At 42.2% G+C, this 27,550-nt stretch overlaps 1 protein-coding gene across 1 annotated transcript in view; it reads right to left on the bottom strand.

Annotated features, from left to right (window-relative positions):
* OBSCN (obscurin, cytoskeletal calmodulin and titin-interacting RhoGEF) overlaps positions 1-27,550 on the bottom strand; it is a 301,647-nt gene that overhangs the window by 156,287 nt on the left and 117,810 nt on the right. The window contains exons 34-46 of the mRNA XM_044676976.1: positions 14,388-14,651; positions 13,799-14,062; positions 9,296-9,559; positions 8,136-8,399; positions 5,241-5,504; positions 4,671-4,934; positions 4,113-4,376; positions 3,602-3,820; positions 2,997-3,260; positions 2,439-2,705; positions 1,858-2,121; positions 1,029-1,292; positions 444-705 (exon numbers count right to left, since the gene is read on the bottom strand). Coding sequence (XP_044532911.1) covers positions 444-705; positions 1,029-1,292; positions 1,858-2,121; positions 2,439-2,705; positions 2,997-3,260; positions 3,602-3,820; positions 4,113-4,376; positions 4,671-4,934; positions 5,241-5,504; positions 8,136-8,399; positions 9,296-9,559; positions 13,799-14,062; positions 14,388-14,651 — 3,388 coding nt within the window. The remainder of the gene's footprint in view (positions 1-443; positions 706-1,028; positions 1,293-1,857; positions 2,122-2,438; positions 2,706-2,996; positions 3,261-3,601; positions 3,821-4,112; positions 4,377-4,670; positions 4,935-5,240; positions 5,505-8,135; positions 8,400-9,295; positions 9,560-13,798; positions 14,063-14,387; positions 14,652-27,550) is intronic.

The raw sequence follows: 27,550 nt of genomic DNA on the forward strand, positions 1-27,550 counted from the left end.
GTTTGTTCTACCACAACATGATTAATTACTGCCCTTACCCCTTCCTAAATAAGTCTAATGACTGCTACCATCCCCTGCTGCCCAAGCTCCCTTCTGAATGATGGGCTAATCCTATACCTACATGTGAGCAGAGGACTGGCGTGTTTGGTAATAAACTAATAAATATCTCTAGACTACTTCACTCAAAAAACTCTTCAAAACAGCCATAAGAAGTCTTACAGTTTAGTTATCTCTATTCTGCAGATGAGAAAACTGTGACCCAGAGATTTGCTAAAGGTCACGTAACAAATAAGTGGTAGAGTCAAAATTTGAACGCAGGTCTTCTGAGAGAATTCTTTGCTCAGAATATAATATAATAAATGGTAGAGTTGAGATTTGAACTCAGGTGTTCTGAGCAAAGGATGCTTTCGACTACATGCTGGAGTATTTATTTCCATGTATCCTTTACATTCAGAGTCACTGTGGTTCTTTCCTCTCCACACACACATATATAGTCTCCTGTGTCATCCATGTCCAGCCTGTGGATCACCAGCTCACACACAGCCCCATCCTGCCTCAGGCTATATCTGTCACTGGCTTGAAGCTTCTCTAGCCCTTTCCTCCACTCCACAGGGGCTGCCCTGCTCAGCTCACAGTGTAGGGTGGTCATGGACCCTTCTGTGGCCTCCATACACTTCAGTCCTTCTATAAACTTGGCAGGTGGGGCTGAGAAAGGGAGGATGGAAAGAGAGATCACCTCAGAGCTACCTGTCCAGGGAAACTGAAGGGTTCGCCAGTGGCCACCAAGGATCAGCTCATGGGGGTGAAAGGAAGGACCCAGAAGGGAAAACTGGGAAGTAAACTGGATATTTAAACCCACACTGAGAGCTACTTCACTAGAGGAGCCTGACTTAGAAGGAGGTGAGAAATGTCACCAAAGCAGAATGAGAAGAAGAACCTTCTGGCTGAAGGAGGAAGGAGAGAAACGGGGAAAGTGGGGTTAAGAGACAATCGAGGGGAACGGGTGAGGAGTCCTCTAATCAATGTACCCTTCACTGTCAGAGTTGCAGAGGTCTGCTCCTCTCCGCACACACAGGTGTAGTCTCCGGCATCATCCATGTCCAGACTGTGGATCACCAGCTCACACACAGCCCCATCCTGCCTCAGGCTGTATCTGTCACTGGCTTGAAGCTTCTGGGACTCTTTCCTCCACTCTACAGGGGCTGTCTTGTTCAGTTGGCAGCGCAGTGTGGTGGTGGTCCCTTCTGTGGCCTCTGTGGCCTGGAGTTCTTCCGTGAACTTGCTGGGGAGGGCTGAGAAATGGTCAGACACATGTGGACAGTGTGAGCCACCTCTGAGATCGGGGAGCAAGTGACCAATAACCATTTTTGAATGGAAAACCCAGAGTATCGAGGGACCAAACAGGGAGGATAGCAGGTAAGGAATGAGATGCAGGTATGTCTACCTTTGGGGAATTAGGAACATAGGAAGGTGGCAGCACAGAGAGTCATGGATGGGGACAATGAGACATTCAGTGACTTAAATGGTGGAGGCCATGAGACAACACAAAAGATGACGAGACATGACACATAGAACACAAATCTTTCCAGAGGTAGGAAAGTTCATAGATTGAAGAGAGGCAGTGACTAAAAGCTGGAGACAATGGGAGCAGGACATGGGATCTTCTCTTGTGTGACAAAGGAGTCAGAGGGACAGGATTGAGCAGAGACAATAGAGGAAGGAGACAGCATGTAGAGATCTACATGGAGATAGGATAGGATGGAGAACATGGAAGTATGGAAGCCATTGGGCTGGAGGACAAGGTCACAATGGGCAAAAAATGAAGCCAGAGACTGATTTCCCCACATGTGATTTTACCCTTCACAGACAATGTCGCCTTGGTCTTCTCTTCTCCACACACACAGGTGTAGTCTCCAGCATCGTCCATGTCCACCCCATGGATCATCAGCTCACACATAGCTCCATCCTGCCTCAGGTTGTGTCTGACACTGGTTTGAAGTTTCTCTAGCCCCTTCCTCCACTCCACAGGGGCTGGTTGGTTTAGTTCACATTTTAGAATGACTTTATCCCCTTCTGTGACTTCCATAGCCCTCAGAACCTGTATGAACTGGGGAGGAAGGGCTGAGAAGACACACATGGAAAGCATGAGACTCCTGAGTGTGATCAGCAAGTTAACATAGATAGCAAACAGAGGAAAACAATGCAGAGAAGTGGGTGCTGGGCATGGGATTCTGAGATTTGGACATAGATATTTCCTTCTGCACCCAACCTACTGAGTGGGCAGAGAGCAACTAAGAAATAAAGTTAAAGAAACATGAGAAACATGTGGAGCAAAGGGGTAAGAGACAATGGCAATGGAATGGTTGGGAACAGTAACAAGGCATCCAAAAGGACAGACAACCCAGCAGGGAGGTGATTTTTCCACTCATGGTCTTTACCCTTGACAGTCAGAGATGCTATGGTCTTCTCTTCTCCACACACACAGGTGTAGTCTCCAGCATCATCCATGTCCAGCTTGTGGATCATCAGCTCACACACAGTCCCATCCTGCCTCAAGCTGTATCTGTCACTGCACTGAAGCTTCTCTAGCCCCTTCCTCCACTCCACAGGGGGGGCTGCTTTGCTCAGCTCACAGTGCAGGGTGACCATGGACCCTTCTGTGGCTTCAGTGCTCTGAAGAACCTTCATGAACTTGGCAGGCAGTGCTGAGAAATGGTCAGATACGGAGAACATGAGACTTTATGAAGGGAAGAAGGTGGTTAGACATGGACTCAGGTGGAGGGAAAGCAGAAAGATGGAGAGAGTAGGAAATGGAAATGAGTTATGAATGGAGCCTTTTCTTGGGTCAGCAGGCTAGGAGTCATAGAGGAGCTCTGAGACAGGACAGAAAAGATAGCAGACATAGGAATGAGACATCATAGATGGCCTGAACTCAGGGCAAGGCAATGCTGGACAGACAACCAAATAATAGATGATTATCCACATATGGTCTTTACCCTTGACAGTCAAGGTTGCCTTGGTCTTCTCTTCTCCACACACACAGGTGTAGTCTCCAGCATCAGCCATGTCCAGCCTATGGATCACCAGCTCACACACAGGCCCATCCTGCCTCAAGTTGTATCTGTCACTGGTCTGAAGCTTTTCTGGCCCCTTCTTCCACTCCACAGAGGCTGCTTTGCTCAGCTCACAATGTAGGGTGAATATGGACCCTTCTGTGGCCTCAGTGCTCTGGAGAACTTTCACAAACTTGGCAGGCAGGTCTGAGAAAAGGTCAGACAGATTTAGAGAACATGAGACTCCTTTAAGGGCAGAGAGTGGGCAGACATGAATTCAATGGAAGGGAAAATTAAAAGATAGAGAGAATAGGAAATGGGAATGAGTTATGGATAGAACCTTCTCTTGGTCTAATAGACTGATGAGTCATAGAGGAGCTAAGAGACAAGACAGAGAAAAAGAGGAGCCATAAAAATGAGGCATCAATAGCCTGGACTCAGGATGAGGCAGATGCTGACAGACAACTAAATGATCATCCAGGATGCCCCCAAAAGATCTTTACCCTTGACAGTCAAGGTCGCCTTGGTCTTCTCTTCTCCACACACACAAGTGTAGTCTCCAGCATCATCCATGTCCAGTCTGTGGATCACCAGCTCACACACACCCCCATCCTGCCTCAGGCTGTATCTGTCACTAGACTGAATCTTTTCTAGTCCCTTCCTCCACTCCACAGGGGCTGTCCTGCTCAGCTTACAATATAGAGTAATGATGGACCCTTCTGTGGCTTCAGTGTTCTGGAGAACTTTTACGAACTTGGCAGGCAGGGCTGAGAAATGGTCAGACACATATAGAGAATATGAGGCTCTCCTGAGGGGAAAAGGTAGCTAGACATAAATTCAATGAACAGAAAAACAGAAAGATGGAGAGATTGGGAATGGGAGTGAGATGTGGATGGAGCCTTCTCTTGGTCCAGCAGACTGAGAAGTCATAGAGGAGCCAGGAGACAGGACAGAAAAGACAAAAGACAGGAATGAGCCATCATAGATGGCCTGAATTCAGAACAAGACAATGCTGGACAGACAAAACGATATGGTGATTTTCCCACACATGATCTTTACCCTTGACAGTCAAGGTTGCCTTGGTCTTCTCTTCTCCACACACACAAGTATAGTCTCCAGCATCATCCATGTCCAGCTTGTGGATTACCAGCTCACACACACCCCCATCCTGCCTCAGGCTGTATCTGTCACTGGAATGAAGCTTTTCTAGCCCCTTCCTCCACTCCACAGGGGCTGTCCTGCTCAGCTCACAATATAGAGTGATGATGGACCCTTCTATGGCTTCAATGTTCTGGAGAACTTTTATGAACTTGGCAGGCAGGGCTGAGAAATGGTCAGACACATATAGAGAATATGAGGCTCTCCTAAGGGGAAAAGGTAGCTAGACATAAATTCAATGAACAGAAAAACAGAAAGATGGAGAGATTGAGAATGGGAGTGAGATGTGGATGGAGCCTTCTCTTGGTTCAACAGACCGAGGATCCACAGAGGAGCCAAGAGACAGGACAGAAAAGACAATAGACATAGGAATGAGCCATCATAGATGGCCTGAACTCAGGACAAGACAATGCTGGACAGACAAAACAACATGGTGATTTTCCCACACATGATCTTTACCCTTGACAGTCAAGGTTGTCTTGGTCTTCTCTTCTCCACACACACAAGTGTAGTCTCCAGCATCATCCATGTCCAGCTTGTGCATTACCAGCTCACACACACCCCCATCCTGCCTCAGGCTGTATCTGTCACTGGAATGAAGCTTCTCTAGCCCCTTCCTCCACTCCACAAGGGCTGCTTTGCTCAGCTCACAGTGCAGGGTGACCATGGACCCTTCTGTGGCCTCAGTGCTCTGGAGAACTTTTATGAACTTGGCAGGCAGGGCTGAGAAATGGTCAGACAGATATAGAAAACATGAGACTCCCTGGAATCAGGAGGATAGCTAGATACAATGGGGTTGGGGGGGGGGGAACAGAAAGATGGAGACACTGGGAATGAGTTTCTGACAGGGATTTTTCCTGGGTCAAAAGGCTAAAGAGTCGCAGCTTTGGGACAATGGAACAGGGACAACATAGGAGAAATACAAAGTTAGGCAGAAATACTATGGCACAGATGGCATTAACTGAATGCTAAGGCAATGGTATGAAGAAAACCAAATAATGAGCCAATTTTTCCACATGTGGTCTTTACCCTTCACAATTAAGCTTGCTGTGGTCTTTTCCTTTCCACACATACAAATATAGTCCCCTGCATCATTGAGATGAAGATTCAGGATCACCAGCTCACACATAGCCCCATCCTGCCTCAGGCTGTATCTGTCACTGCTTTGAATCTTCTCTGGCCCTTTGCTCCACTCCACAGGGGCTGCCTTGCTCAGCTCACAATGTAGTGTTGCTGTGGCCCCTTCCTTTGCCTCTATGCTCCACAAACATTTTGTGAACTGGGCAGGCAAAGCTGAGAAAGGGGAGATACAAAGGGTGTCCCTCAGGGTTGCCCATCCAGAGAAACTTGAATTTTTTCAGCATTTAATCTGTGGCCACCTGGATGGGAAAGGACCAGCCCACTAGCTGGAATTATACAAGGAGGCCAGAGAGGGAGAACCAGGTTGAATAATCCAACTCTTTCCATGAGACATTCCCAAAAAAGGAAGATGAAAGAACTGATGGGATGCTATGCAAAAAAAGGTAGGAGTGTGAAAGATTGACATTTTCAGGGTAAATCAACCCTAGTGTAAGCTTCTGGTTAACAGACAATATAAAACAATCTAAAGATGGTATAGAAGAAACAAGCAAGAAGTCTAGCATTCAAGATATTTTTCTCAGTATTGTCATCATCTTTGCTTCTCATGCATTTCAGTCTCAAAGGTCGACCATGTCCACTCTGCGAATTGCCAACTCTCATAGAGCCTAACCATATTATATACTCTCAGAGTTGGAAGGAGCTCTGAGGTCATTTCATCCACCTCTATATACTCCATGATATCCATGACAAGTGGTCATCTAGCTTCTGCTTGATGACGTCCAATGATGGAGAGTCCACTACCTCCCAGGCATCCCATTCCACTTCTATGCAGCTCTGACTGTTCCCAAGTTTGGCTTCACACTGAGTCACTACCTATGACTTTGCAACTTCCCTCCACTGATTTTGGCTCTGTGCAATGAGGCCGGACAGAACAAACCTAGTCCCCATTCCACATGCTCTTCAAATACTCGAAGACAAAGACCATTTTCCTCCTAACTTTTTCCTTCTCCAAGCTAAATATTCCTAGGTTTTATAATCGATCCTCTTATGATCCAGCCTCTTGTCTTCTCATCATCTTGATCACTTTACTCATCCTACTTGTAAGCACCCTTCCTACAAAGGAACTCCATCATAACTCAACAGAATCCTACTTATATGGCCTCAGAGGAGCAGAGATTTTTCATATGTATTGTTGAACAGCCTTGTCTCACCCATCCTATAATCATGCAATTGAAGTTTTGGATCCATGGATGAGACTTTATTGGATTCTGTTAAACTTCATTTTAATAAACTTAGTCATCATTCTGGCTTGTCAAGAACAATCTGAATCTGAATATATTCTAAGGTTGCTTTTTTTGGTCTCACCCAGCTTCCTGCCATCTACAAACATAGTGGACATACTATACTATACTCTCTATGGCCTTATTTAAATTACTGATTAAAAATTATCAATAGCATGAAGCTAAAATAATCCTATGCCTCTCTAATATAGAAGTATTCAGGTTAATATCAAACCATGATCACAAAAGATCACAGATTTAGAGTTGGAAGGGATCTTAAGAGACCACATACTCCAAAGATGATGAAGAAACTAAGGTCTGGGGAAGATGATATCTAAATTCCCCAGGTGGTGAGGTGCAGAGTTGGGATTTGGGTCTTCTAACCTTAAATCCAATGTCCTTTCCACTAGTCCACAAATGATTGCTTTTCTAATTTTAGCCAACATTATCTAAGGTCCTTTCATTATTCTAACACTTAGCTACTATTTCTTCAGCATTGTGGGTGGTTTCTCTAGCTTTGGGTGTTGTGAGGAAAGAACTTTTCCGAATTAGATCTATCCCAAAGTGGAGATGGCTATGTTGGGTCAGGGTTATTAAAGACTTCAAGCAGAAGCTGCATGATTACTTGTTGAGAATATCGAAGACAGAATCCTTGTTTGGGTATGAGTTGCAGTCAATAGCTTCTGTGACTCCTTTCAGTCCTAAGGTTCTGTGATTCCATGAGGACGGGATTCTGACTTTTGTATACAGCCTCTTCTATGGTCTCCTTTAGGGATGTTGTGAGGGCCAAATGAGATAATGGGGGGAAAGTACTTTGAAAATCTTAAATTTCTGTAAATGTTATCATCATCATCATAATCATCATCACTGTTTATTATCTTACAGTCATCAGGACTCTTATTTGCTGATGACTTCATTCCCAAAGCCTTCTACTTCACTTCTGCTGAGTTCAAGTAATTTTTATGGAGCAATATAGGGGCATGCTGGCAAATGTTTAACAACCAAGCTCTCCAAGAAGGGAAACATGTATTCACAAGCTTTTAAGTTTAATTTGCAATTTTAGTGCTTTCTTAATTCTAGATAATCAACTAAATAATAAATCGAGGTCTGATTTGTAGCAATTATCAACTTCTGAAGTATATAAAATTTTAATAGTCCTCAAGACTGCTAAAACTGGCTCCAGCCAGCCAGTATAACCCCCATCTAATATCCATACAGCAACTTTCAGGCAGGGCTGAGAAACTGTCAGACAGGCACAGGGAACCCAAGACTCTTCAGAGAGTCAAGGATGATGGAACTGTAAAATGATATGGACATGCCTGGAAAGGACAATAAAAGAGGGAAGGAGAAAATTGGGATGGTGCCTTTGACCAGATCTTCTCATGAGAGAGCCTGCTGAGAGATCACAGAATAGTTAGGAAAAAAAGGTGGAGGGAACTTAGAAATAGTACAGCACAGAGTGAGATGAAGACAGATCACCATACAGCTAGAGTGGATTATGCAAAAAGGAAATGGTGGACAAACAACCAAAACACAGGCTGATTTTCCCACACATGGTCTTTACCCTTGACTGTCAGAGATGCTGTAGTTTTCTCTTCTCCACACACACAGGCGTAGTCTCCAGCATCATCCATGTCTAGCTTGTGGATAATCAGCTCACACACACCCCCATCCTGCCTCAGGCTGTATCTGTCACTGGACTGAAGCTTCTTTGACCCCTTCTTCCATTCCACAGAGGCTGCTTTGCTCAGCTCACAGTGCAGGGTGACCATGGACCCTTCTGTGGCCTCAGTGCTCTGAAGAACCTTCATGAACTTGGCAGGCAGGGCTGAGAAATAGCCAGATACAGAGAACATGAGACTCTCCTGAGGGGAAAGGGTAGCTAGACATAAATTCAATGAACAGAAAAACAGAAAGATGGAGAAATTGGAAATGGAAATGAACTATGGATGGAGCCTTCTCTTGGTCCAGCAGACTGAGGAATCATAGAGGAGCCAGGACACAGGACAGAAAAGACAGCAGACATAGGAATGAGACATCACAGATGGCCTGAACTCAGGATAAAATAATGCTGGACAGACAACCAAACGATGAGGTGATTTGCCCACATATGGTCTTTACCCTTAACAGTCAAGGTTGCCTTCGTCTTCTCTTCTCCACACACACAAGTGTATTCTCCAGTATCAGCCATGTCCAGGCTGTGGATCACCAGCTCACAGACAGTCTCATCCTGTTTCAGGCTGTATCTGTCACTGGATTGAAGCTTCTTTAGCCCCTTCCTCCACTCCACAGAGGCAGCCTTGCTCAGTTTACACCTTAGAGTGACTGTAGCTCCTTCTGTGTCTTCCACAACCCCCAGAACCTGTATGAACTGGGCAGGAAGGGCTGAGAAATGGACATACATATGGAAAGCATGAGATTTCTCTGAGGGTGATAAGCATTTGAACATAGACAACAAAACAGGGGAAAAGCAAAGGTAGAGAAGGTGGGTATTAGGCTGAGCATTCTGGGAATGGGACAGGTATATTTCCTTCTGAGGGTAGCCTGTTTGGTTGCCAAAAAACCAAACCCAAACAACTAAAAGCAGACCTTGAAAAACATGAGAATTATTCACAGAAAGTGGACAAGAGACCATGGGGAATGGAAGGGTTGGGGCCAGTGATGAGTCATCAAAAAGGACAGGCAACCAAAACAATGGCTTATTTTCCCACACGTGGTCTTTACCCTTAACAGTCAATGTTGACTTGGTCTTCTCTTCTCCACACACACAGGTGTAGTCTCCAGCATCATCCAAGTCCAGCCTGTGGATCAGCAGCTCACACACACCCCCATCCTGCCTCAGGCTGTATCTGTCACTGTTCTGAAGCTTTTCTGACCCCTTCCTCCACTCCACAGGGGCAACCTTGCTCAGCTCACAGCAGAGGGCAACCATAGACCCTTCTGTGGCCTCCATGATCTTTAGGCCTTTTATGAAGTGAGCTGGAAGAGCTTAGGAAGGAAAAATGAAAAGGAATTGATTCAGAGCTGCCCATTCAGAGAAATCCATGATTTCTTAGCATTCATTATGCAGCTCCCCAGAAGGGCATTTTCTTTGGCTGCCACATCAAGCATGCCAACCATTAATATCTTTCAGGTTTTTTCCCATATTAAATATCATATGTCTTTGCGTCTTGTTTTCTATATATGCTTTTTGAGCTCAAGTGGCAGACTTTTCAGTCCATTAAGAACTATTTATATTTGATTCTGTTGCTTAACATATAAGTTGTCTCTTCTAGTAATACCATCTACAAGTCTGGTAAGCATAGCCTATATGCCTTCATTTTAAGTCACTGACTAAAATGGGAAACACCACAAAGACAAAGACAAAGACATAGTGTGCTAGATAAGAGAACTCTCTACAAAGTGTTTTTTCCATTTTTAACTATCCTTTGGCCCCAGCCATTCAATTAGGTCGAAATGCACCTGATTAGTATATCCTCTGGCTTACATCTTTCCCCATCCTGCCTCAGGTAGTATCTATCAATGACTCTGAGTGACTCCAGAACCTTCCTCCAATCTATGGGAGCCATTTTGCTCAGCTCATAAGTGCAGTGTGGCAGTGGCCACTTCTGGGATCTCCAAACTCTGTAGTTCTCCCTTAAATTTATATAGCAGAGCTGAAGGCTGGTTGAGCACAGACGGAATACATGAAGTGCTCTGTACCAAGGAAGGTAGTTGGACATAAACATAAAGAAGAGAAAGCTAGAAAAATGGAGAGGGCCAAGATGTGGAAAAAGACAGAAGCAGGACTTTTCTTGGGTCAAAAAACTAAAGAAACACAAGAAAACTGTGTTATAGAACAGGAGGGTTCTATAAAAAAAAAAAAGATGATAGCCTAGAAGGGTTACGATGGGAAAATTAGTTGCTGATTTTTTCCCCACATGTCATCTTTGCCTTTGACATTCAGAGTTGCTGTAGTCTCCTCCTCTCCACATACACCTATGTAGTCTCCTGCATCATCCATCTCCAAGGTATGGATCAAGCCCACACATGACCCCATCCTGCCTCAGGCTACATCTGTCACTGGCTGGGAGCTTCTTTAGCCACTTCCTCTACTCCACAGGAGATTCTTTGCTCAGTTCTCAGTGTAGTGTGGCTGTGGCTTCTTCAGTTACTTCTATACTTCCCAGACCTTTAATGACCTGAGGAGGTAGGGCTGAAGAGGGGAAGATGGAGAGTACCTACTTCAGAGCCACCCATCCAGGGAAACAGACTGTTAGCTGGCCTGCAGGGCAGTACCAGACCAAAGAGCTAAGACCATGGCACCAGAAGGAAGCAAGAGAAAGGAGGGAAACAAATGAATGCTTTAACTAACATCACTAATCACTGCAAGCACACAAATGCATGCTACATGAAAAAAAAAAGTAAGGGATCAGGCATAGGAGGAGGGAGTTGACCACAAGTAACAGCCTTGTGGTTGACAGAACCAGGACAAAATCAGATAAAGGAGCTAAGAGGCAGTAAAGAAGAAGAGGATTGAGGGTACCTTATTCAGGGAGAACTTCATAAAGTCACCATCATCTTCTCTCCTTTTCATACATATATCAGTTTCTAGGGCCAACCATGTCTACTCTATGGATCACCAACTCACACAGTGGGTCACACTATCATAGACTCTCAGAATTGGAAGGGGCCTCTGAGGGCATCTAGTCCATCTCTGTATCCTCTATAATATCACTGACAAATGGGCAGCCAGTGTCTTCTTGAAAACTTCCAATGATGAAGAGCTCACCACCTCTCAAGGCAACTCTTTCCAATTTTGCTCTGATGTTAGCAAATTTTGCATAGCCTTGAGTCCCAGACTACCTTTTAAGCAATTTCTTGACACTGATTTTAATTCTGCCTTATGGGCTCAAGTAGGACAAATCTAATCTCTCTTCTGAATGTCCTTCAAACACTGGGAGGCAGGGACCATTTCCCCTTAAACCTTTAGTTACAAGTGATCCTGCCATGACATGGCATCCAGTCCTCTTGTTAGCTTGATCAGTGTACTCATGCTCCTACTTGCCAAGTCTTTCCAAAACAGTGGTGTCCAGAGCTGAAGACAATATACCCTACAGGATCTGACAAGAACAAGTTTGATTTCATCTTATTAGACCCAGATATCATGTTTTCTTTTTTAAAACTATGTGGACCTCTAACTTAGCCTTCTACTGTGCCATTTTTTCCCCACCTGGCTTATCTGTATATGATAAGCTTCATTCAAGTCACTGACCAAAAATAATAAATAGTACAAACCAAGACTAGATCTCCAGGGTTCTCCACTATAGACCTCTCATGGTTTCATGAATCACTACTTTTTGGGTCCAGTCTTCAAACAGCTGAATCTACCTAATTATCCTATCATTTGGACCCTGTCCATCAGCAACCTTCATTTTTCAAGTTGTGTTTGTGATGGGCTTCTGTAGACCTTTCTTTCACTTCTCTTTACAGGGGCTGATTTATTCTGTTCACAGTACTGGGTGACCCATCATGTGACCTCTGCAATCTCCTATATCTTAGACAGGCAGGATTGAGAAAACAGTCAGACAGACATGGAGAACATGAAACCCTTGGAGGAAATACACTGAGAATAAGACTTGGATCAAGGAGGACTGTAGGAAAGGGAGAGCATAGAGACAGATCCTGGTAAACAAAGGGTAAGTTTGCTGAGAAGGCAACACAGGATAGAAAACCAACCCATGAGTTGTTTTTCCTTCAAATTTTCTTTATCCTTCACAGTCAAGGTTGCTGTGGTCTCCTCCCCGCCCCCCACAAGTGTAGTCTCCTTCATCATCTAGATCAGTGATGAGCAACCTTTTGAGCTTGGTGTGTCAAAATTTGCCAAAAAATCAAGCATAACTCAGGTGGTGTGTCACTTTGAGAAAAAAAACATAATTTTGTGATATTTATAGTTTAAATAACAAAAATGTATAATTGTAATATGTTGTATTTAATAACACAAAATAGGTAAATTAATATAGTAGAATTGTCATCTATAGTGCAGTGTCTACACCACACTACAGCCAATGTTTCATCCTCGGCATGCGGCCCCGTACTTCTCTGTATGCGGCTGCATGCAGCTGCGTGTCATCGAAAATGGCTACATGTGTCATAGGTTTGCCATCACCGATCTAGATTAGGGTTGTGAATTGCCAACTCACACACAGCCCCATTCTGCCTTGGACTGTATCTGTCTCTGGCTCGAAGTCTCTTCAACCCCTTCCTCCACTCCACTGGGGTCATCTTGCTTAAACTACAATGCAGTGTGGATGAGGCCCTTCTAAGGCTTCCACACACTGCAGTCCTTCAATGAACCTGGCAGGTAGGGCTGGGAAAGGGAAGATGGAGAGAAATTTCCCTTAGACCTGCCCATTCCAAGGAACTCAAGATTCCTCAGCCTTTATTCTATGGTCACCAGGATGAGACTAGAACCATCAGAGGGAGGCCAGAGATGGAAAGGAAACCAGGAAACGAGACACCTTGATTAACTTACATCATACATCTGAACTCTAGAGTGGGCTGAACAAAGAAAGTTGAAGTTTCTTACACAAGCAGGGAAAGCCAAGGAGAGCCATAGTCTTATGGCCAATGGGAGAGGACGGGTTGAGAAAAACAAAGCAGAATTAATAGACAACAAAGAAGAATGAGAAACCCCATGTTCACTATACCCACCATAAGCGGAACCGCCTTGGTGATTTCCTCAAAATATATGTATAACCTGCAGGCTTTCATGAAGCTCACCGTTTCACAAATAACTTTCATCTTGGTTCAGGCTTTATGTGTCATGAGCCCCATCCCCTTCCTCCATGCCACAGGACCACCTCATTGCGCTTACGGTACAGCGTAGCCTTGGATCTTTCTGTAGCTGTCATGCTTTGTTGTTACTCCCTGAGCTTCACAACCAAGGTCAAATAGACAAGAAACTACACAAAGGGCTGGACAACACTGGGCACAGCAATCAAAGGAAAGCCACGAAGCCAGAGACGATGGGAACTGAGCTGTGAAAGTAATGGCCTGGGGATGGACACAGATTTCCACTTCTGTATCTACCAGCTTTACAGTTGCGGAGCAGCTTGGAAGACAGGCAGGAGACAGCTCAGAATGAAAAACATGAAAATAGTGAGACCAGACGGGTGCAGATGGGGTGGACAGGGGGGCGAGGCGACCCCGGGCAGAAGGCCATTTCCCCCCACACGGTGTCTTTACCCTTCACTGTCAAGGTGGCCGTGGTCTTTGCTTCTCCACTCACACAGGTGTAGTCTCCTGAATCATCTACGTCTAGTTTATGGATCACCAATTCACAGAGAGCCCCGTCCTGCCTCAGGCTGTATCTGTCACTGGCTCGGAGTCTCTTCAGACCCTTTCTCCACTCCACTGGAGCTGCCTTACTCAGTGTACACCGCAGTGTGGCTGTGGCCCCTTCTGTGGCCTCGGTGCTCTCCAGGCCTTCCAAGAATTTGGCAGGCAGGGCTGAGAAATGATTAGACAGACACGGAGAACGTAAGTCTCTTAGGGGAAGGGTATCAGGTGGTTGGACAGAGAGGCCACGAAGGGGAAAGACAGAACATTACAACAGATGGGGCTCGAGAATGAGTCCCAAACAAGGTCTTCTCGTGGGTCAGCCTGACGAGGAGTCACAAAGCACTTGGAAGAGGAGCGACGAGGAGATGACAGATAAGCAGCTCCTAGCGACACACATGGGAAGATGAAGTCGTGGACAGACTGGTCTGGGTGATGAAATATCACTGGGAAGAAGAACAAAACTGCATGCTTATTTTCCAACGTGTGGTTTTACCCTTCACTGTCAAGGTGGCTGTGCTCTTCTCTTCTCCACACACACAGGTGAAGTCCCCAGTGTCATCCACGTCAAGGCTATGGATGGCCAGCTCACACAGAGCCCCATCCTGCCTCAGGCTGTATCTGTCACTGGCTCGGAGCCTCTTTTCACCTTTCTTCCATTCCACTGGAGCTGCCTTGCTCAGCTCACACTGCAATGTGGTGGAGGCTCCTTCTATGGACTCTGTACTTTGGAGTCCGACTACGAACCTTACAGGGATCTCTGAGAGAAGGAAAATGGAGAGGGACACACTCAGAGTACTGCACTAGTACTAACTCCTAGACCTGGATATCAGAAAGAAGCCAAAGATGGGTTGGAAATGAGGAAATAAATTTTAATTCATTCTACTAAGCATTTATTAAGTGGCTCCTACATTTAGTTTCTAATACATCTGTGATTTTGTCAGAATCTATTCAGGTCTTCTAGCCTCTGCCCAGCCAGGAACTAACCCATCTACCTATCCTTCTCCATCCATAAACACACATAATCATCCTTTGCAAGGTTGCCACTTCTTTCTTCTTGTTTTCTTCCTTCCTTTTTTCTTCTTCCTCTGTCTTCTTTTCTTCTCTTTTTCTTTTTCCTTCTCTTCATTTTCCTTATTTTGATATACAAAATATTCAAATGAAATTGCTTTACAAACACGAATATACAGTTTAAAATAGTTTTATAACACACCTTTCAAAAGATGAGTGGATGACACATTAATGATATAGATATAAGTGGAACCAAGATTTATCTTAAATTTTATAATCATTATATTTAAAATTTTTTATTATGACCTAGAAAATCATCAACAACATCTCCATGTGCAAAGAAAATCAGAATAGAAAACCATTAGTCTATTATATATGGCTTTCCCCCTCATATGTGTTCAATTTAATATGAGACTGACATTGTCCTATATATCTGCTCCCCTTATGAACTCAGAAAGGTGATTCTTCCCTCTCCAATCCCAGCTGTGCTACCTAGCCATCTCTTGTTCATCACAAGGGACCTACTTTGTTTATTTAGGGGTTTTCTACTATAAAAGTATTAATATGAACATTTTGTTGTATATGGAACTTTTCTTTCTATTTTTTACTTTCTTGGGATATACACCTAATGTTGAATCAAAGTATCTAAGAATCTTAGTGACTTTCTTGAATAATTTCAAATGGTTCCAAATGAGTTGAACCGCTTAGAAGCTTCACCAGTAATATATTAGTGTCTATAGTCCTTCCAAATTGACCATCTTTTATCATCTTTGCCAACTTGCTTGGTTTGTGATGAAATGTTCAAATTGTTAAAATTCACAATTTTTCTTTATTAGTGATTTGAAGCAACCTTTCCTGTGGTTGTGGATCATTCGCAATTCTTTTAAAAACTATTTATAAATTACTTTTGGTCTTATATTTGTGTCGATCCCTTACTGATCTTGAGCATCACATTTTTATTAGATAGTTCATGTAAAATTTTATTTTCCATTTGTCTATCTCTCTCATTATTCTAAATTCATTGATTCCATTGGCCATCTTCTGATCTTCTAGGCAAAAGGTAACCAGGAAAAACAGGACTTTGTGACATCTTTGAGACCAAATACATGTAAAAATACCCAGGTTACCGGTCCTTATGCAAAATACAGGATAAGGCTATTCCTGCCATCAAGGAATTTATTATAATCAATGATCAGTAGATGATTTTTCATAATAATAAATAAATTTAACTTTAAATATATAAGTTCAAACTTTGTACTTAGCACAAGAAAAAGGAATACTTTTCAAGCAAGTTAAATAAGGCCTAATTTTTCCTCTGGGTTCTAGTCTTGCATTCCCTCTAGATACTCCATTTACATTCTAAACTCAGCATATCTCAAGCTTGAACTCATGATCTTCCTCTTCTTTAAATCTAGCTCCTCTCCCAACTTAACCAGTTCTGTGCATGTCATCAGCATTTTCCAGTACATAAGTTCAAGATTTTAGAATTGTCATGGACTTTTCCTTTTCTCTCACCTGTCAAATACCTTTATCAATGGATACCCTTGATACACCTATTGACTATTCTTTTAAAAATTATATGGAGATGGCACAGTGGCAGGCATATAGATGGAAGTTGATTTTTCTCTCAAGCTTTTTTTTTCTGGCTCTTTCTACGACTTTGGTGTCTTCCTCTTCTTCAGATACCTCATTAAATAATTCCTTAATACTCTCAGAGTTGTGTCACTGCCAACACAGATGACTTCCACACGCACTTGGTCCAATCCAGCAGAATAGAGTATATTAGGAAGAGTACTACCTCTGTTGTTATGGTACCTGAGTCCAAATCTCATCTCTGCCATTTTACTTCCTATGATTACGAGCAAGTCACTTAATTTCAGTTTCCTTAACTATAAAGTGAAGTAGTTGGACTGGATGGCTTCACAGGTGGCCATGGATTTCTAGATCTGTGCTTCATAAATTGTTCCCCACCTCTGTTCTCTTTTTAGCATCATTTTTTCCTTCTCTACATGTACAACCAGGATGGTGATCCTAAAGTCTACTTGTGTCTTCAGTAACTGTTTTTCATTAGTCAGTGCCTAATTTTGACTGCTGTGATCCACTTTACAATCCAAGGTACCACTGATATACTAATTTCTATCTGTAGGCATGAGGCTAAGTGATAATTAATAATTAAGTCATTATTATTATTACATTCTTCTCAGCTGGAACTAGATAGAAGTATTTCTGGGACACGTCACTAGTCTGCTATAATTCTTTATGTTGAACGTTTGTTGAATTATTGCACTGATGGATGGAATGATAGATTTTCATAATTTAATAAAAAGCTTGGCTGTAGGCTCATTTTCTAGACAATTCCAGTAGCAGGCAGGATAATGAGGATAATGTTGTACTTCTTATTTCTACATGGTATTAATTACTTCTGCCAAGTCTTTGTATTTTGAAAGCTTTTCAATTCGCATTGGTTGGAGATTATGAATGTTTCATATGTCAGCTATCTTCTAAAAGCACGGTTCTGAGATGTGTTGGATTAATTTTATGTCTGAGCAATTATGGGGATGGTCTTACCTGTGATAGTGTTCTTCTGATTTGGATAATATACTGGAATAAAGGATATTTGGGGGGGTTATAGCTGTAGCATGAAGAGTTATCATCTGTTCATTTTTGAAGAATAGCATTCTTCAATATAATTCAATACAATATCATTCTTTTTTATATCATTATCATTTATCAGTCACCCAAACTTCAAATGCAACCCCTATTTTAGAAGTGTCCTTTCCAAAGCAGAAGAAACATCTAAATTAAGTATGGTTCATTGTAGTCTTTTCCTCTTTTGTGTTAAGGATTAAAAGTTTCCTTTCAAGCACAGCTTGTAACCTCTTAAGTTTGCATGCCAAATGTTCAACTGTTTTTTTCTTTCTTCTAATTTTTACAAAAGTCTTTAGCCTTAGGTGAAGGTAAGAGTAGCTTCTTTTGAAGTCATTTTCAGGATAATTATTAATACCCAATTTGAGCATACTTCCCACATGGAGAGAAATGACACTTCTCCATGCCACTGAATGCAGAGCATCCTTGAATTTTGGGTCTTTTTAACAAGAACCAATCCATCACAAGTTTCTTTACAGCTAACAGGTCCCTACATCTTGGGCCACTGAGGCTCTTGAAAGTATGACAAGGCCTTGTTGCCCCCCAATCAACCATAGGCAGGGAAATACTGTCCATGAGGTCCCATCTCTGTGGCCTGGCTGCCCATTAGCACTTGGACAAGGATGTCTATGAGGTAGGTTCATGTGCCCTGGCCAGGCAGCACTCTTAAATCTACAATAACATTTAAAACACAGATCTCTATGCAGAAGGTATAGGATTAGGAAGAGGACTTTTCCTCCATATAAATGAGTCTCAAATGACAAAACCACTCTCAAATTTCATGGACATTAAAGATTTATCCTGAAACCCTAACAAGGATGCTGTGGCTTGTATTAGCCTGGGAAAGGATGCCAGAGGACTGAGAACTCCACAGAACTCAAGGAATATGCCCTTTATGTAGAGGTGCCTGTAGCAGCTTTGAGAATTTTAACATTTTTTGCTTTCACGATGAAGCGATGGATGGATGGATGGAGGAAAAAGCACTTACTTAGTGCTTTTACTATGTGCCAAACACTAAGCAAAGGGCATACATGTAGAAAACAGATAACCAGTCACCTAAGATCCAACCAAAGAAAACTAACACCCTTCAATAAACTGCAGTGGAATCCAAATGAGTTGTGAGGTTGATGTAACTTTCATCTTTTGGTGTCGTGTGGACATCTGCCGTATGGTTGTACATTTAGAACGCATTTGCTGCTAAAGGTTGAGGATCAGTTGAGAAGCCTGGGCATCTACCTTCCAGGGCTGTTGTGGGGTTCAAATGCGATAATAATATTTATTAAATGCTTTCGCAAACCTTAAAGTACTAAATAAATATTAGGTATTATTAGTATCTTTTCAGCTCTCAGAATGAATCCCATAAATTCAGGATATTTTAATGGTGAAAAGAGTTGGTTATAAAACCTCTGATGATCTTTCACACATTTTTTCCTGTTTATTGCCCTTCGTATTTCATCCTTAAACGTGCTTTTGCTTGGTTAGGTCTCTTGTAAAACTTTGTTTGAAGTGCTTTTATCTTCTACTTTCTACTGATTCTCTGTTTTAAGAATGAATAACATGTATAATCTATCATTGTTCTCTATAAGATTTTGCAAAGGAACTAATGTTCTAAACTCAGATTGCCCCTGGCTATCACACATACCCTCTTTTTTAAGCCCTTATTTGCCATCTTAGAATCAATACTATATATTGGTTCTAAAAGCAAAAGAGTGGTAAGGGCTAAGCAATGGGGGTTAAGTGACTTGCCCAGGTTCACACAGCTAGGAAGTGTCTAAGGCCAAATTTTAATCCAGGATCTCGTGTCTCTAGGCTTAACTCTCAATACACACTGAGCACCTAGCTGTCCCCTATACATATTGTATATATAGCAAGATAAGTATTTGCTAACTAATGTATTTTTCTTACTATATTTTAAATTTTTTCATTTGACTATTTTCTCTCTCTCTCTCCTACCTGAGTCCAACAACTTGCAACTAACATGCTTTTAGGGCTTTTGGGTCTCTTTGCAAGTGACTTACATCAGTTAGGCTTTTGTATGAAATATTGAAAACTCTGTTTATGTTCCTCCTTCTTGTCTTATCCCATTTTCCTGCAGCTCTTTTATTACTCTCGAAATGAAAGACCTAATCAGATGCTATCTTAGATTTCATGAGTTAAAGATAATTTCAAACTTGGACTTAGGAGAATGTGCTTGATTAAGTCTCTCATCTCCATAGCAACACATGCCATATTTCATTATGAATAATTTGTTTAAATTGGTCAGATTTACTTAATTGCATGCTTCACTTTTTTTTTTAATCTTCTATGCTTTCTTCTAGCTTCAGCCTAATTTTTATCTTTGTTCTAACAAGTTGGTGGTCTGAGCATACAAAGAGCTGATTGATTCAAGAATGACTCCCACATCAGCACTGGGTTGCCTCCTATAAAAAAGAAAGCAATTTCATTCGTATGTTATTCACATATTTAGTGTTCTGACACTAAACTTACTAGACCACTTAAAAATAATGGGGTATTAACACTCTCCCCCATTTATACTATTCTTCCATCCACACAGCAGGAACAGAGTGGGGGACAGGTATAGGGCTGAGGGTCATTTTGTGTGTGTGTTTTTTTTTCATTTCCTGGGTTGTTATAACTAAAGAATTCAAAATCCAGGTGGCCAGTCCACTGGTGATGGGCCTATTTGTAAGATGATTGTCAGAAAGCAGTCTCAGTCTATGGTCAGAATTCTAAACTATTCCAGTACAGCAAAAAGAAGTTGCCAGAGGTTATGCTCTGTGGACATAGTCTTCAAGGACTCTGAATCATCTCTTGCCATTTTGTCATTCTAGTGAGGGTAAGATTGTCTTGATTTTAATTTCTCTGATTATTTTTAGGGAATCAAAAACTCTTTGTAGTTGCCCTTTGTAAATTGTCTGATCATATCCTTCATTTGATGTGTCATTGGCAAGCATATAGCATCAGATATATAAATAGGTATCCATCCCTTATAGATAACGGATATGAGGCCTTTCATTGACATATTTGCTGCAAATAGTTTTCCTCAATCCACTTCTCTTCTTTTTAATTTTTGAGATATTGCTTTTTGTTGTCCAAAACAATTTTGTCCTCATAAATTAGTCTGGTTGATTGTGTTTCCAAACTCTGTTGTTTGATTGATAAAATACTTTCATCTCCATAACTGAGTCAATTAGATGATTTCTTCTAGTTTTATGACTTAAAAAATAGAATTTTGATTCAGTTAGGATCTATTTTCATGTATGGATCCAAAAGAACTTGCAGTTTTATACTTCACAAAGACTGCACATAAGTCCTCAGAAAAGCCAAAAGAACAAACTTGTGGAGGATAGGATAGAATAGGGGCAGGTGGGAGCTTCACAATGTCCTTTAATTCTTTAAACATTTCCTTCTACTCCCCTGTGTCCAGTCCAGGGATTCTTAATCATTTTTTGTCATGGACCTCTATGACACTCTGGGGAAATTTTCTGAACCCTTCTCAAGCAAATATTTTAAAATACACTAAAAATATGTAGGATTACAAAGTAAACCAATTATTGAAATATAATTCACCAAATATGTTTTAAAATTCAACAGGCTCAGACCCATGGTCAAGAACCCATGCTCTAGACCAGTGATGGGCAAACTACAGCCTGCAGGCCAGATGAGGCCCCCTGAAATGCTCTCTCCCGCCTGTGACATTATTCCTAATCTGATGAATACAATGAGTAGGATACAATACAATGAAACTTTGAAAGAGTTACCTTAGAAACAGACTGACAGATGAGCATTTCCTTTCCTTTGGTCCCCTCTTTAAAAAGTTTGCCCATCACAGCCTTAGAATATGGAGAAAGGCCTCAATTTTATTTTCAAATTTATTTCAAATATTTATTTTTAATACCCTGCAAGATGAGCATTTCCTTTCCTTTGAGTTGAGACTTGAGCCCCAGAATAAAAAAGGAAGGAATGGAAAAGACCCAAGATAAAGGAATGTTTAACAGTAGAGAAGGGCTCTCAAGGGCAGGATGTAAAGGAAAGGCAAAAGAGGACAAGGTCCAGGAGAACTAGGGACTTCACCAGACTGCTAGAAGAGGTCATGATAAAGAAGGAGGAGGAGAGGAAGGAGGAGAAGGAAGTTTAAGAACACCTCCTGTACATGATGCCCAGAGCAATCCTTACAATATGCCAATATGATGACGTCAATCCTTTGCTGAAGAACATTCATTGGTTCTCCATTGCCTTGTAGATTAAAATACAACCTTTTGATCCTGGCATTCTAGTCTCATCTCAGGCGATCTTCCTTCAAGATTCCTGGTTCAAGTGGATGAACTGTTAGCTTTTCCTTGATCTTGTTTTCTCTTCTATGGACACTATATATTTGCAGCAATCCTTCCTCAATGCCTGATACATATGTCCTTCCATTTTAAGGAGGTAGGAGAAGTATAGTGGAAAGAGTTCTCCCGACTAGAGTCATAAGAGCTGGGTTGAAATCCCTCCTCTGATGATCACTACCTGTATTTGTTGTTCAGTCATTTCCAGTTGTGTGTGATTCTTCATGATTCCATTTGGGATTTTCTTGGCAAAGACACTGAAATGGTTTGCCATTTCCTTTTCCAGCTCGTTTCAAAGATTAGGAAACTGAGACAAGTATGGCTAAATGACCTGACCAGGGTCACATGGCTAGTAAGTAATTGTCTGAGGCCAGATTTGAACTCAGGAAGATGAATTTATCTGACACCAGGCTCAGCACTCTATCCAATGCTTTACCTAGTTTTCTCACCCTTATCCTAAGATTTGAGCAAATCACCTAACCTTCCCAGAGACATCCTTTTTTTCTGTAAAAATGAAGGGATTGAAGGTGATCATTGAGCTTCCTTCCAGCTCTTGTTCTATGACCCATCTCTTTTATCTTCCTCCAAAGACCAACTCATACTTGGTCTCTTGAGAAGCCTTCCTTGGCATACCCCAAGTTGTTAGTGCTTTTCCCCTCAAATTACCTTGTGCCTACTCCTTTATCTATGGGTTACATCCCTGTGAGCTCCATTGGTGCCTTCATTTTCCCAGTGCCTCACAAACACTGGGCATTTAATAAATGCATTGAATTGAATTTACTTTCCTGAAATTCTACCATATAATTTCATTCCTCATCCAGATTAAGGCATTCCCCTACCAGACTCCTCTTTAGAAATTCAGATTATTGAGGTTACACTGACTCTTCCTCACTTCAGAGATTGGGTTTAACAGTTGTTTTCCTTCAAGTAGGGAAAGGCCTAGGGTAGCTGGGGAGCTAAAGCAGCGACCTGGTGAAAGGAATCCAGAGAAGGAGAAAAGGGCCCAGAAGACAAAAAAGCAGAAGGACTTCTTCAGAGCATTACCACTAACCACTCCTGTCCCATAATCCCCAGCTCCAGGGTTCAACAGTCCCAGAAATTGTCAGTCGTAGAATCACGATTCAGAGGAGTTAGCCTCATCATTTACTTCCTGGACGAAGAGGGAGCCCTCCAACTATTCCAGGCAGACCTTTGTCTCATACCTTCCTGAGTTTCATGGAATGAGACTCCACGTAGTTCTAGCAAGTGGTTGGAAGCTGCTACTGTGTTGTTGCTGCTATTGTGTTGGCCTCAGTAAGGAGGCTCAGAGATGCCATCTCTGGGGCAGCTGCTCCAGGAACTTCGACCAGGTTGTGATTAAACTGGGGCAATGCCATTCTTTTTTTTTTAAGTGGGTCTGTAATGGCTTCAGCTGTGTCCTTCAGTTTTGAGGACTAGTCAAAAAATCTGGAAATCTCATATTCTTGGGTTTCCATAATGCAGGCAAACAAAAAAAACTTTGCACGTGCCCAGAGATGACAGATTGGGCCAACATATCTCAATACAACATCCAACATCTGAAGAACTGATGACTTCTTTGACCTTTGATCTTGGAGGACATGAGCAAGCAAGTCAGGGTTGGAAAAAACTATTTACCAGCAATTAATATTGTCTTTCTGGTGGATTGGGCAGATCATCTTCATCTCATGGAATCCAGAGTTGAACTTAATATGCTAATGACAAATGAAACAATATTTTTTGTGTCCATTCTTAAGTTGGCTAACAAAATGTCCAGATTTGATGTAATCAGTCAGCTGGTGAAAAGCATTTATTAAGTACCTACACTGTGGAATGATTCAAGAAATATTTGGATTTGAAAGACAGACCACTGTAAAGGGAATGTGGCCCTTAGAGAACAGAACACCTGCTTCATGGAAGTATTCACGTGCAGTATGGTCAAGAGGCAGAAATCTGGCCAAAGTTTCCATGGGCTATTTCAAGACATTGATATTTAGACAGTGTTTTGTTCCTTTGTATTAAAAAAAGGTTCCACAACTCCTTTAGGTCAGTTATTCTAGTGATAAATTCCTGTGATATTGAAGAAGTTCATTCTGATGTCTAATAGAATTTCCCCTTGCTATAACATAAGCTTGTTTCCTCTTGCTTGGTTATCAGTGGAAATGAAGGATAACTTTCTTGGAGCTTCCACATACTGATTTTTAAATAACCCAGATTATTGTTGTATCCAGCACCGACCATATCGTCACCCTAAGAATCATCATCGAACAGTCCATCGAATGGCAGTCCCCACTCTACATGACTTTCATGGATTTCGAGAAGGCATTTGACAGTGTAGACAGGAACATCATCTGGAGATTGATGCAGCATTATGGGATTCCCCCGAAGCTCATCAACATCATCCAGAGGTTATACGAAGACTTTACCTGCCAGGTCATCCATAATGGGAAACTGATGGCTCCCTTCACAGTGAAGACCAGAGTGAAGCAAGGCTGCACGCTTTCGCCCCTTATCTTCTTGATGGTCATAGATTGGACCATGAGAAGAATTACCAAGGACAACAATACGGGCATTCAATGGACTCATATCAAACAGCTCGAGGACCTTGACTTTGCGGATGACATCTGTCTCCTTTCTCACAAGCAGCAGGATGCACATGCCAAACTTGCACAACTCTCTGAAGAAGCGGAGAAGACAGGTCTGAAGATCAACAAGAAGAAGACCAGGTGATCCCAGTCAACAGCAGACAGGACCTGCCAATCCAACTACAGGGAGAAAACGTCAAGGAGACGGACCACTTCACCTATTTGGGTAGCACAGTCAGCAAGGACGGCGGGGCAGACGAGGACATCAGAAACCAAATCAACAAAGCCAGACAGGCATTTAACACCCTGCCGTCTGTCTGGATCTCCAAAGCACTGTCCCTCGTCACTAAGCTCCGAATCTTCAATACCAACGTAAGGCCGTCCTCCTATATGGATCAGAAAGCTGGAGAGTGGCGAGCGCTAACACCAATAAACTCCAGGTCTTTGTTAATAGATGTCTACGCTACATCTTGAACATCAGATGGCCTGAAAAGATCTCCAATGCTAGTCTCTGGGAAAGAACAATCCAGCATCCCATTAGTCAGGACATAAAGAAACGTAAGTGGAGATGGATAGGACATACGCTATGAAAACCGGAAGACAGCGTAGCCAGACAAGCATTGAGCTGGAACCCACCAGGGAGGAGGAAAGTCGGAAGACCAAAACAGACCTGGCGAAGATCTGCCGAAAATGAAACAAAAACAGTCGGAATGACATGGGCCCAGCTGGGGGAAGTTGCCCAGAACAGAGTCCATTGGCGTGAGATGGTTGTGGCCCTATGCTCCTAAGGAGTCAACAGGAATAATAATAATAATAATAATAATAATAATAATTGTTGTATCCCCTTGCCAGCAAATGCTATTGAACATACTCGTGAATATCCACTTAATTATTATGCTTTGTTGAGGAAAGGGTTGCTCGCTACAATCTTCTATCAGTCATTCATTTTAAGACTCCAAGAACTGCTGGCTGGAAAGGGAATCCCTAACCTCCTGCCCCAACATCCACAACAGTGTTCATACTATCCCTAGCTAGAAGTGGTCTCTCCTCTTCAAATCTGTCAGCATTTTGCCTGGTCTTCTCCTTTGTACTTGTCTCATTCCTTTGTGAAAGAGGGCATTTGTGTAGATGTCCTTCCCCTCATTAGATTTTAAGCTCCTTGAGAACATGGCCTGGGCCATAATGGTTTTTGTACTGGAACACTTGGCATAACACCCTGTGTAGAACAAGTTATTTAGTAAATGCTTGTAAAATTAAATTGAATTAGCTGCCCATCCTCCTATTTTCATTTTCTTAGAGTTGCAAGGCATCTTAGAGACTACCTGATCCAACCTTTGTTACTAAAAATAATGATAAAAATGAAAATAGTAATAATCATTATTATCATTTGTTTAGGACTTTAGGGTTTACGAAGTGCTTTATAAGTGTTATTCTCATAACATCACATATATTTATATATGTTGTTCTTCATATAGATAATCTTATTTGAACCTCACAGCAGCTCTGCAAGATAGGACTAAGGCAGAGAGGTTAGATGACGTAGCTTATTAGTGTCTGAGGCAGGATTTGAACTGAGGTCTTCTTGACTCCACTTCTATCACTTCTATCCATGGTGTCAGCTGCCTCGACACAGGAACTCCTATCGCCACTCTGACATGAGACACATAGTCCAGAAGGCTCCCCATCCCATACAGTTTCTATGTGATCTTGGAAGAATCCCTTAACTTAAATCTCCTCATCTGTAAAATGAAGGGGTTGGATTATCTGATCTTTGAGGTCCTTTTGGTTCCTCCTCTGTAAACTAACTGGAGAAGGAAATGGCCAACCACTCCAGTATCTTTACCAGGAAAAAACCCAAATGGGGTCTTGAAGAGTCAAACATGACAGAAAAATGACTGAATAACAACTAACAACAGTTTTACATCAATGCATCTACTGATATAGACTATCCATTCATTCAGTTCTTTAGAAAATCTCGCCTCCCAAAAGTCCTCATTCAACCCTCTGGATCAATGCAGAATAAATCTGCTCTTTTCCACATGACAGCCCTCCCAGATATATGAAGGCAGGAATCAAGACCTGCCCTACCCACCAACTAAGACTTGTGTCCAGTTCCATTTGACACAGTGTCCAGAGCCCTCGACATCCTAGTAAATCTTCTTTGGATATACTCTGGTCTATCCATGTCCCCCTTTCAATATATACATGAAGTTCTCTGACTTGGGTAAAGGACAAAAAGATGCTTACTTCCCATGATCCGGACATAATACCTCTTTCAGCCTCATACTTTTGGCTCATATTAAGCTGATGGTTGGTGGAAAATGTCAGTTTTTCCAATATAAACTCAGAGAACTGGAGGCTCCTCAGCCACCCAGCTCCTCATCCCACAAAGGAAAATTCTCTCTCGACTGGCCAAAGGGCCCATAATAGCTAGCTAACATTGATTTCCACAGCACTTTGAAGTCTGCAATGTGCAATCAATCACAATTGATTCTCACAACAAGCCAGTAAAGGGGGTATTGCCGATATTCCCATTTACAGATGAGGAACCTGAAAGTGGTCCTCTCTTTTGTACTTATCTCATTCCCTTGTGTATCGAGGACATTTGTGTGGCTATCCTTTCCCCCATTAAATTTTAAGCTCCTTGAGAACATGGCCTGGGTCATCATGGTTTTAGTACTGGAACACCTGGCATAGCATCCTGTATAGAAGAAGGGGACTGAGGGGCATGCAGCTAGTGTCTGACATGAGATTTAAACAGATCTTCCTGACTCCAGGTACATCACTCTTATCTATCACAGCAGCAAACTGGGATACTCATTAGAGCATTGTATAGTTCAGTTAGTTATGTTTTTGTCGCTCTTCTGGACTGTAAGCCTTCTGAGAGCAAGAATAATGCATAATATAGATTTTTGTATCTCCTTTAGGACTAAGCAGAGTGATCAATATATGATAGGTATTTAAAAAGTGCTTGAGGAAGAAAGGAAGGAAGAAAGGAAGGAAGGAAGGAAGGAAGGAAGGAAGGAAGGAAGGAAGGAAGGAAGGAAGGAAGGAAGAAAGGAAGGAAGGAAGGAAGGAAGGAAGGAAGGAAG

This window comes from Gracilinanus agilis, chromosome 1 (genome assembly GCF_016433145.1).
Source record: "Gracilinanus agilis isolate LMUSP501 chromosome 1, AgileGrace, whole genome shotgun sequence".
Lineage (NCBI taxonomy): Eukaryota > Metazoa > Chordata > Mammalia > Didelphimorphia > Didelphidae > Gracilinanus > Gracilinanus agilis.